This window comes from Ceratotherium simum, chromosome 7, assembly GCF_057802395.1.
Source record: "Ceratotherium simum simum isolate JZ-2026a chromosome 7, ASM5780239v1, whole genome shotgun sequence".
In the NCBI taxonomy this organism is placed as follows: Eukaryota; Metazoa; Chordata; class Mammalia; order Perissodactyla; family Rhinocerotidae; genus Ceratotherium; species Ceratotherium simum.
The window spans coordinates 28,676,803-28,689,200 of record NC_141906.1 but is presented as its reverse complement, the minus strand read 5'-3'; the positions used below and the strand labels follow the sequence as shown (position 1 = coordinate 28,689,200).

At 38.1% G+C, this 12,398-nt stretch overlaps 1 protein-coding gene across 10 annotated transcripts in view; it reads right to left on the bottom strand.

The window, feature by feature from the left end:
• The window catches only part of NUP98 (nucleoporin 98 and 96 precursor), a 111,152-nt gene that overhangs the window by 72,760 nt on the left and 25,994 nt on the right, over nt 1-12,398 (bottom strand). For 5 of the 10 annotated variants that reach the window (XM_087433358.1, XM_087433363.1, XM_014790242.2 and 2 more), the window contains 3 exons: nt 10,603-10,740; nt 8,074-8,212; nt 1,175-1,267 (listed from right to left, as the gene is read on the bottom strand). In XM_087433358.1, coding sequence (XP_087289484.1) covers nt 1,175-1,267; nt 8,074-8,212; nt 10,603-10,740 — 370 coding nt within the window. The remainder of the gene's footprint in view (nt 1-1,174; nt 1,268-8,073; nt 8,213-10,602; nt 10,741-12,398) is intronic. The other 5 variants (XM_087433361.1, XM_087433364.1, XM_087433367.1 and 2 more) reach the window with 2 other exon arrangements.

Genomic DNA, 12,398 nt, shown 5'->3' with positions numbered 1-12,398 from the left:
CGCGCGTTCCAATGCGGCGGCCCAGGGTTCACCGGTTTGGATCCCGGGCGCACACCAACGCACCGTTTGTCAAGCCATGCTGTGGCGGCATCTCATATAAAGTGGAGGAAGATGGGCATGGATGTTAGCCCAGGGCCAGTCTTCCTCAGCAAAAAGAGGAGGATTGGCAGATGTTAGCTCAGGGCCAATCTTCCTCACAAAAAAAAAAAAATAAAAGGAGGAGGACTGGCAATAGATGTTAGCTCAGGGCCGGTCTTCCTCAGCAAAAAGAGGAGGATTGGCATGGATGTTAGCTCAGGGCTGATCTTCCTCACCAAAAAAAAAAAAAAAAAAGAAAGGAAGGAAGGAAATAGTTCATAGAGTACAAAATGAGGTTCTATTAAAAAAGAGATGACAGATAAATGATCAGAGCATAGAAGCAAAGACAAGAGATAACTGGACAGTGGAAGCAGACACCATGGAAATAAATGGTCTGCAATTAAATGACCACACTCATGGTCAGATGAATTGGGAAAGTAGGCAAAATAATATGCTTAAACAACCTTGAACTGTACACGCTGAAGCACTTATTCATTTTATGACCACCACCACCTTCCAAAAGTTTAAAACAGTTGGGTAGGTAGAAGGGTCAATGTCTTCAAAGGCACTAAAAAATAATTATCAGTAGCAGGAACAGAGACAAAGGCATGACATTTCAGCTCTATATCAAGCTGGAAAGAATTGAAAAGTAGGCACAGACCTTGCAAAACCTCAGAGTATCTGTTAATTATTTCATCATGTGCTCTTATTTCTCTCTCTCTATTAGGGTAATAAAGCTTACTTGATGAACAGTTCAAGGTCTCAAATCCCTGTTACAAAGGTAACACAGGGGAACTGAAAGTTACTAACATCACCACACTGACAAGTCTCACATTAAATACTAAAAATTCCAGACAGACCAGCACTATCAGAGGACAAAATTTTGTAGAAACGAAGCACACAGCCTCTAAGATAAATGTGCCAAAGTTTTAAAACCTGGTAAAGCATAACTGCAGGGAATGTTTTATAAATCCATTGTGAAAATGAAAATCTAGGCCTCTTATTTCTAGGCATATGAGCAAACAGAGGTCTTAAGTTCCAGCAATTAGAAAGCCAAGCTGTATCACTTCCTTAATCTTGTGGTATGGTTCCTTACCTGTTCCAAATCCTGCACCAAGCCCAGTTCCCAGAGTCCCAGGTCCTGGTTTACTTCCAAAAATACTATTCCCACTGGTATTTGTGCCAAAACCTAAAAGGACAAAAGAATGAGTGGACTGTACCTTTAACATAACTCTCGATTTCCTGTACAAGGGAATTTAAAACAAAGCAGTCTTGACCCTAAGCTTTGCATCCTTTCAGTTATTAATATTTAGAAATCCTAAATGGTAGGCTAATTTAACTTTTTAAAATTTAATTTTGATGTCTGTATACAGACCCCACAAGTCTTCCTATTTACTTAAATATCTTTCAGACTTGACATACCAATTCAACATAGAATAATATCCAATATTAAAGCAACGTGACTGTGCTTGAGCTTGGGGAACATTCCCTTTGTAAGGCTCAAAGCCTCAACCAATGATTCTTGTTTAATTATTGGAATAAAAACTCATTCCCTCAAATTCTCACTAAAAAATAAGACAGTCAACAAATAAAGACACTTTACTGAACCTAAAAGGCTCTTGCTAAGAGAAAATTCTTGATAAAAAATCTCTACAGCATCTTTTGTTTTGAACAGATGGACCTGGTATGGATAGTAACGTGTGTGTGATCACACACGAGACACTTTAATGGTGTCATACTCAATCAGCTCATAGGAGCACTCCAGGGTTCAGCTAACTGATATTGAAAAGAGGAAGATAATCTATGAATAACTTTTTTTGAGTTGAATGGTTTCCTTATCAGAGATGATGGAGAGCTGAACAAACCATCCTCCTCTAGATGACCCACCATTTAGAGAAAATCCTATTATTCCCCTCTAAAATCTACAGGCCTCCCAAAATGATACCTACATTGCATTACTGCTATCATTTCTCTTTTGGTCAGATATACCCACAAAGTTTCTGCCCTCCTTTAGGAGCTAAATATCAACAAAACAGTTAATGAACATATCATTAAAATCTTTTGATCAGAGAAAAATATAAAGAATTACTGGCAAGCAAATTCTGTTTCTAAAACACTTGAAGTCTTTTTAAAAGGGATCATGGAGGGGAAGAAGTCCAAAAGATAACAGAGTAAAGAGAGTATCTTGGAATATATGACAGTATCACCAACTAGGAATATCAAATGTTGTAATGTCACTATTTGGATTATTATCTCAATGAAAAAGATAAAGAAAAAAAGTTGAAGAATTTAAACAGTTTGAAAATATACTGCTAATGTCATTTAAAAATCCAAGCAACTAACGTGACAACCTCAATTCATTTAGTTCATGCGTTCACTAATCTTTCTTTAATTGTGCTAAGAGCTATGCCATAAAAATGGAGTAGTGCTTACTCAAGCACAATTTTCTTGAAAGAAAAAAACAGAAATGTACTTGGAGATGTTCTTTTTGAGTTAAAATTTAACCACAAAGGATCTTCCAGCCCCATAAACAGCAGCAAACAAGGTAATACTCGTGAACTACCTCAAACCCACAGGAGGGAAGTCAGTACCCACTTACACTGTTTATACCACACATTTCCTCCGATTCTTACTGACAAAAGTTTATCAACTTGATTATTTCACAACAATTTTTTAAATTAAAATTGAGGACAATTAATGGTCAATTAAATTACAACACAGGAGCCAAGTATATACAACGGTGAAAGGACAGTCTCTTTAATAAATGGTGTTGGGAAAACTGGATAGCCACATGCAAAAGAATGAAACCACTATCTTACACCATACACAAAAATTAACTCAAAATGAATTAAAGACTTGAACGTAAGACCTGAAACCATAAAACTCCTAGAAGAAAACAGGCGTAAGCTCCTTAACATCTGTCTTGACGATTTTTTCGATTTGACACAAAAAGCAAAGGCAGCAAAAGCAAAAATAAACAAGTGGGACTACATCAATTAAAAGCTTCTTCACAGCAAAGGGAACCATCAACAAAATGAAAAGGCAACCTTGAATGGCAGAAAATATTTGCAAATCATACATCTCATAAGGGGTTAATATCCAAAATACATAAAGAACTCATACAACTCAATAGCACAAAAACAGACAATTCAATTAAAAAATGGGCAGATCTGAATAGACATTTTTCCAAAGACATACAGATGGCCAACAGATACATGAAAAGATGCTCAACATCACTAATCATCAGGGAAATGCAAATCAAAACCACAGTGAGATATCACCTCATACTTGTTAGCATGGCTATTGCCAAAAAGACAAGAAATAACAAGTGTTGATGAGGATGTGGCGAAAAGGGAGCCCTTGTGCACTGTTGGTGGGGATATATGATACAGCCACTGTGGAAAACAATATGGAGGTTCCTCAAAAAATTAAAACTAGAGAACTATCATATGATCCAGAAATTCCACTTTTGAGTATTTAATCCAAAGAAAACAAAAACACTAACTCAAAGGGATATATGCATCCCCACATTCACTGCGGCATTATTTACAATAGTCAAGATATGGAAACAGGGCCGGCCCCATGGCTTAGCGGTTAAGTGCGCACGCTCCGCTGCTGGCGGCCCGGGTTCGGATCCCGGGCGTGCACCGACGCACTGCTTGTCCAGCCATGCTGAGGCCGCGTCCCACATACAGCAACTAGAAGGATGTGCAACTATGACATACAACTATCTACTGGGGCTTTGGGGGAAAAAAAAAAGGAGGAAGATTGGCAATAGATGTTAGCTCAGAGCTGGTCTTCCTCAGCAAAAAAGAGGAGGATTAGCATGGATGTTAGCTCAGGGCTGATCTTCCTCACAAAAAAAAAAAAAAAAGATATAGAAACAACCTAAATATCCATCAATAGATGAATGGATAAAGAAGATGCAGTGTATACAGTCATCCCTTGGTATCCATGGGGAACTGGGTCCAGGAACCCCTGTGGATACCAAACTCCACAGACGCTCAAGTCCCTTATATAAAATGACACAGTACAACAAATACACTCAGTCCTCCACATCCGAGGATTTTGCATCCACAGATATGGAAGGCAGACTATATCTACAATGGAATACTATTTAGCCATAAAAAAGAATGAAATCTTGCCATTTGGTACAACATAGAAGGACCTTGAGGGCATTATGCTAAGTGAAATAAGTCAAAGAAAGACTAATATTGTTATAAACTCACTTATACAGTACGTGGAATCCTTAAAAACAAAAAAAACCCTGAACTCATAGATACAGAGAACAGATTGGTGATTGCCAGTGCAGGGTGGGGGATGAAATGGGTGAAGAGGATGGATAGGTGCAAACTAAGGGCAGGCCCCGTGGCCTAGTGGTTAAGTTCAGCACGCTGTGCTTTGGCGGCCCGGGGTCACAGGTTCGGATCCCACAGACCTACACCACTCGTCAGCCATGCTGTGGCGGTGATCCCCATACAAAATAGAGGAAGACTAGCACAGATGTTAGCTCAGGGCTGATCTTCCTCAAGCAAAAAAAAATGGTGCAAACTGCCAATTATAAGTAAGTCCTGGGGATGTAATGTATAGCATGGTGACTATAGGTAATAATATTGTATTGCATATTTGAAAGTTGCTAAGAAAGTAAATCTTAAAAGTTATCACAAGAAAAAAAATCATAACTACATATGGTGATGGATGTTAACTAGGCTTACTGTGGTGACCATTCTGCAATATATATAAATACTGAATCATTATGTTGTACACTTGAATCTAATATGTTATATGTCAACTATACTTCAATTTTAAAAAATCAGCTTAAAAAAAATGATGTTTGGGCCGGCTCCGTGGCTTAGCGGTTAAGTGCGCGCGCTCTGATGTTGGCGGCCCGGGATTGGGTCCCGGGTGCGCCCCGAGGCACCGCTTCTCCGTCCAACGTGAGGCCGGGTCCCACGTACAGCAACTGGAAGGATGTGAACCTATGACATACAACTATCTACTGGGGCTTTGGGGGGAAAAAACTGAATAAATAAAATCTTTAAAAAAAAAAAAATGATGTTTATGTGTACAAACAGCTCCTTAACTGTCTCCTTAACCATGCAGCATATGGAATAACCACTGATTTATTGCCCAGCACCATCTTATCAATATACCAAGGATCTTCAACCTCTTTAAACTATTGATCACAAGTGTTGGCATCTTGCCTGTAATTTCTCTGGAAACAATTCTATTCCATTCATTCAGAAATTCAGGCACTTTCATATAGTACTCAATCTTAATCTCATCCTTGTTGGGAATAATTATTTACTAATAAAATGAGCTGACGACGACTTTAAAGAACAACTTAAGGTTCTGGCAACAATTATAGCAGAATCCTAAACTTTAACTATGTGGATTAATCACCACCAGAACGAAACACAATCCCACACTGGAGAACGTGTAACTAACGACGTAACGATGCTCCAAATCTTTGTGTAAGCTTATTCCATTGCCAGATTTGTTGTATGACTTATTTCCTAATCAGAAGATTATCTCTGCCCACAGAACCAACATAGACTGCTTCTCAAGAAAACAGGAACATCACAGAAAGTCTTACTTAGATCTGGTTCCCTCAAGGGTAGTAATGGAATGATAAGTTTACCCAAGAGTAGAACAAAACTTGCCACCCTGCAATGCCCACCTGACTTATAGGGAATCATTCCTCTCAGGGCCCCTTATTCATTCTTTAATTCATTTAACAAACGTTTAGTGAGCACCTACTCTATGCCAGGCACTAGGTCAACAATGGAGATAAAAAAAATTAAGGACAATTCAAATTCATCATGTAAGCTAGTCAGACACATCAGATAAAGATGAGACTTTTCATTTTCAAGTTGTTGAACATGAGTATAAATATATTCATACAACAAAAGTGTCCAAACAAATCAGAAATCTGTAACTATGGAATAACATCAAATACATTTCAAAAGTCCAGCCTATTTTAGCAAGTATAGCCTATATAAGCACCATGTCAGATTTAATTCTAAACATGAAGTATGCCACGAAAAAAAAAATGTGCATTTTCAAAGGGAGGGAAAATTGGTTCTTGAGGGGCTAAAAAAAAATCACAGATACACAATGGTTTATGGCCCTCCAAAGGGTGAGAGTTCATAAAAAGATACATAGTATATATGCGGTATCAAAATCTCATGAGGTAGGACGATGATTAAGAAAAAAATGGGGACCCGCCCCAGTGGCCTAACACTTCAAGTTCAGTACACTCTGTTTTGGGGGCCCAAGTCCAATTCCTGGGCACAGACCTACACCACTCCTCAGTGGCCATGCTGTGGTGGTGGCTCACCTACAAAACAGAGGAAGATTGGCCACAGATGTTAGCTCTAGGTGAATCTTCCTCAGCCAAAAAAAAAAAAGAAAGAAAGAAAAGAAAAAGAAAAAAATGGTCTACGAAGGATCCTTAAGGAAGAGAAAGTGACAGTGATAAAAAAAGGTTGAAAAATCACTGACCTAACCTGTATCTTTCCCATCTTAATTTTATAGATAAGAAACAAGTACACAGGGCCGGCCCCGTGGCTTGGTGGTTAAGTGAGCGCGCTCCACTGCTGGCGGCCCGGGTTCGGATCCCGGGCTCGCACCGACGCGCTGCTTCTCCGGCCATGCTGAGGCCGCGGCCCACATACAGCAACTAGAAGGATGTGCAGCTATGACACACAACTATCTACTGGGACTTTGGGGGGAAAAATAAATAAAATAAAATCTTTAAAAAAAAAAAAAAAAAAAAGAAACAAGTACACAAAAGATATCTTACCCATGCTACTAACCAAGTCCAGTGCCTCAATACCATTCTCTCATAGAGTACAACCAAAAAGAATTATAGATGGAATGATAATCATTACCAGGGGTGAGCAACACAACAAAAGGGGTTATATAAATCAAATCGAATACATAAATTTAAGAATTGGTACCTGACAAAGACCTATCTCCTTCATGTAGTTCATATTTCTGTTAAAACAAATAACCTTTCAATGGATGCTTAACGTAGTCTCTTTTTCCAGTACATTACAAGATCATTCAAAAACTCACCGAAAAACTGCGTAACTGCTGACCTATGGCAAATAACCATGTTTTACACTCATCTCCCACTAGATATCCAATGCCTAATGAAGCATCTGGCACATGAAATCCTTAACAAATATTTAAACCACTATTTCCTTTGGTAATAAAATGAACTTTCCATACCTGATTGAACACAATTAATGTTGAATTTGTTTGAAAACCTAATTAGGAAGTTATTGAAGACATTCAAAATAACATAATGTTTCTATTAAATGGGTTTAAATTTTTCCAGTATATCTCTGAAGAGTAGTTTAGGATTTTTTTAAATTTTTGTTCAATCTTATCTGTATTTTCCCAATTTTTTACAATGAACATGTATTCAAAAATAAAACTTCTGCAATTGCAAGAAAACTAGTGAATAATCCTCTAAATCAGAAAGGCTTCAACTTTCAATAAGAATCATCAGATGTCAAAAAAACAACTAAAAAACATTAAAAAAAAAAGACTCATCAAATCTTGCCTGTGCACTACCTCCCTGTTTGAAACCGGGCCAATAGAATGTGTTATTCAGCCAAATGTGTTTCAGCTATGATTTCTCAACTACTGGTGAGGTAATCCAAAGAAAATGATGCTCCCTTATTTTGGGAAAAAACCTCTCTCCGTTAGAGAACCAACTCTCTAAAAGGTACTACTGCATGTGCTGAAGGGCCCATTTTATTCAAAGCCGGGAGTCAAGAAAATATGAATGAGAAAAGGCAATTTACATCTCTTTTAAGTATCTCAACCCATGTTCATGATTTTAAACCTTTCCCTCTTCTACCTCACACAGAGCCACAGCTTACCTGAGAATTTTTAAATATTTCCAATCATATGAATCAGGAGAATGATGTGTGGTATAGTCAGTGTAACTTTAAGAGAGCCAAACCTGCTTTTTATATGTACCAAAATTGGAAGTGTTTGTATTGGTTCCTAAAGTCAGGGTTGGTTTGTTACCAAAGAGCCCGCCACTGGTTGTACCAAATGAAGGAGCACTGGTTGTGCTGGTTCCAAATGTAGTAAGCTTGTTATTGCCAAACAGGGTCTAAAAAGAACAGAATACAGGAAAACTTTAAGTAGTATAAAGATACACTCCAAACAGTAAATAGAGGTTACCTCAGGTACATTGGGTTGGGTGTGGGGCAAGGGAGAGATGATGTTATAACTTTTATGAAAAGGTAGGAGGATGAATAAAGACTATCTGAGCAAGATTAACTTTATAAATACAGAACGCTCCTAGCCTGAGAAGTTAGTGGAACCCCTCAGCAAACATAAGACTTTGGCGAAGCAAAAAAATATTAATAAATAAAATAACAAGGCAATCAAACACTTCTTACCTGGTAACAGAAATGTATTGTGTATTTTATTTGCCAGTAGAAACAGTTACAATAAAAAATTTAAATATGTTACAATATGGATGAACATTCAAAGCACTACGCCAAGTGAAAGAAATCAGTGATAAAAGGCCACGTATTATGTAATTCCATTTATATGAAATGTCCAAAATAGGTAAATCCGAAGACAGAAAGTAGACTTGAGGTGACTGGGGGAAAATGAGAAGTGACTACTAATAAGTACCACGTTTCTTTTTAGGGTGACGAATATGTTCTAAAATTGACTATGGTGACAGCTGCACACACTGTGAATATACAGTCATATGCCACCCAACAATGTGTCAGTCAACAACAGACCACATATATGACAGTGGTCCCATAAGATTAGTATTATATAGCCTAGATCTGTAGTAGGCTATACCATCCAGGTTTGTGTTAAGTATCCTCTGTGATGTTCTCACAGCAACAAAAGCACCTCATGACACATTTCTCACAACATATCCCTGTTGTTAATCGACACATGACTGTACTAAAAACCACTGAACTGTAAACTTTAAAAGGCTGAACTGTATGGCATGTGGATTACATCTCAACAAAGTTGTTATTACAAAATAAGAAATTTCTGAAGCATTAAATAATTTTCTCAATTTCCCACTTCAGTTTGCTGCCCAAAGTTCAGAAATAATAGATTTTAGTCTCCATGAAAACAGAACCACGTTTTAGGGATTTTTTTCTTCCTTTTTAACTGCCCCAAACAGCATGTTCAAAGTTGTTTATAATGGGTACATAATACAGACTAACTGTTCCACACTGATTCTCATATAGTTTAAGTGGTAATTTTTTACTTAAATGACTTAACAAGGAAAATAATTCAGTTAAACCTCCAGCAGCATGAGAACCATGAGAACATCAACAATTTTAGCAACTTGATCAACATAAAAAATATTTAATTCTCAGGGCCGGCCCCGTGGCGCAAGCGGTTAAGCGCGTGCACTCCGCTACAGCAGCCAGGGGTTCGCCGATTTGGATCCCGGGCACGCACTGGCACACTGCTTGTCGAGCCAAGCTGCAGCAGCATTCCATATAAAGTAGAGGAAGATGGGCACAGATGTTAGCTCAGGGCCAGTCTTTCTCAGCAAAAAGAGGAGGATTGGCACAGATGTTAGCTCAGGGCTGATCTTCCTCACACACACACAAAAAAATTTAGTTCTCAAATATTGTACCAATTTATCACCCAAAACAGAGGTTGGAACTAGGAGTTAAAATTATCTGATTTTGGGGCCGGCCCGGTGGCACAAGTGGTTAAGTGCGTGTGCTCCGCTGTGGCGGCCCCGGGCTCGCTGGTTCGGATCCCGGGTGCGCAGGTACACACCGCTTGTCAAGCCATGCTGTGGTGGCGTCCCATGTAAAGCAGAGGACGATGGGCATGGATGTTAGCCCAGGGCCAGTCTTCCTCAGCAAAAAAAGAGGAAGATTGGCAGATGTTAGCTCAGGGCCAATCTTCCTCACACACACAAAAAAATTATCTGATTTTAAGAGTGAAAGCATCTCAATTTAGATTCAACCATTTAACCAATTTTAAACTAACCAATTGGAGTAATATTTTGCTATCAGAAGTAAACTGCTTGGGCCGGCTCTGTGGCTTGGCGGTTAAGTGCGCGCGCTCTGATGCTGGCGACCCGGGTTCGGATCCCGGGAGCGCCCCGAGGCACCACTTCTCCCTCCAACACGAGGCCGGGTCCCACGTACAGCAACTAGAAGGATGTGAACCTATGACATACAACTGTCTACTGGGGCTTTGGGGGGAAAAAACTGAATAAATAAAATCTTAAAAAAAAAAAAAAAAAAAAAAAAAAAAAAAGAAGTAAACTGCACACAAGCATTGAGGCAAAGAAATTCAAAAAAGAATTTACTATTTAAAAATTAACCTATTAAGTTACCTAGTTATTCTATTTTGCACCAAATAATTTTTAGTTACTATCAGTACTAAATCATACAATATACCCTATAAAAATACCTGAAAGACAGTCAAATCTTACTTAGAAATTCCTTTAGCAGATTTATACACATCTTCAAATTATAGTCAATTGTAAAAACCCACCGAACCAACAGCTCCAAATCCAGTATTGGTCTGCCCAAAGAGACCTGTTCCTGTCCCAAATGCTGTCCCAGTGCTGGTGTTTGTAGCTGTCCCAAAAAGACCCCCAGGCTGTGAGGCTTGGGTTACTCCAAATAAACCCTGCAAAAAGTAATCCAGATTAAAAAATATACCACAATAGTCAGTTTTCTTTAAGAGTGTTGTATTAATAATATCAGTTGCCATTTTTTTTAAGTTTCTGTGACAGATAATATGCTAAATACTAGCTACTACAGCATTTCTTTTCTTCACAACAACCCTGAAAAGCAGGGCCATTTTCCAAAAGAAAATAAAGCTCAGAGCAGTTAAAAACTTGCCCACAATGTGACAGCTTCTGAATAGCAGGACCAGAAATTCATAGCTACATCTGACCCTGATGAACTCCAAAGTCTTGGGCAGCTAATAAGACTTTACACTAAATCCTGTGCTCTAACAGACATCAGGGTTGCAACAATGAAAAAATGATATGACAGGGTGCTTCATTTTCAGAGAGTTATGCCAAAAGAACTAATCAACACTGAGGTAGGGAATGGACTTTGAATCAACTAACTGAAAATTATCGGCTGAAAATAGTCAAATAAATCTGGACAGAGGCAGGAATGTAAAGTTAAAAAGTCATCAATTTGAGATGAGAAACCACACTCATTTCAAATAAGGCTGTATCATCCAATGTTTAAGATATTTTATTTATGCATTAGTTAAAAAGAAAAATATTGCACTAATAGACTATTGCTGAATTGGGAATTCAACATAGTGTTTTAAACAGCTTTATTGACACAATTCACATACCATAAAATTTACCCATTTAAAGCGGACTATTCAGTGGGTTTTTTTGATATGTTCAGAGTTGTGCAACCCTCCCCACTCTCTCAATTTAGAACATTTCCATCACTGCAAAAAGAAACCTCATGCCCATTAGCAGTCACTCTCCATTCCTAGGCAACCAAGCACTACTCTATTTTCTGTTTCCACAGAATTGTCCATTCTGAACATTTCATATGAATGGAATCATACAAAATGTGGTCTTTTGTGAATGGTTTTTTTCACTTAGCATGTTTAAGAGGTCCATCCACATTGTAGCATGTATCAGTACTTAAACCCATTTCATGGCTGCATAATGTTCCACTGCATGGATATACCACATTTGTTTATCCATTCATCACTCACTGATGGACATTTGGGCTGTTTCCACCTTTTGGCTGTTAAGAAAATGCTGTTATGATCATTTGTGTTCTCATTTCTCTTGAGGAAATACCAAAGTGTGCAATTTCTGGGTCATATGGTAACTCTACATTTAACATTTTGAGGAATTGCCAAACCGTTTTCCAAAGTGGTTGTACCATTTTACATTCCTACCAGCATTGTATGAGGGTATCAATTTCTCCAAATTCTTGAAAACTTATTATTTTCTATCTTTTTGTTTATAGCTTTCCTAGCAGATATGAAGTGGTATCTCAGTGTGGTTCTGATATGCATTTCCCTGATGACAAATGTCTTTTCATGTGCTTATCAGCCGTGTGTGTATCTTCTTTGGAGAAATGTCTATTTAAGTCCTTAAGCCATTTTTTATTGGGTTATATTATCTTACTATTCAATTATTAAGAGTTCTTTATATATTCTGGATACAAGTCTTTTATAAGATATATGACTTGCAAATATTTTCTCCCATCAGTGGGTATTCTTTTTGCTTTCTTGATGGTATCCTTTTTTTTTTTTTTGGTGAGGAAAATCAGCCCTGAGCTAACATCCATGCCAATCCT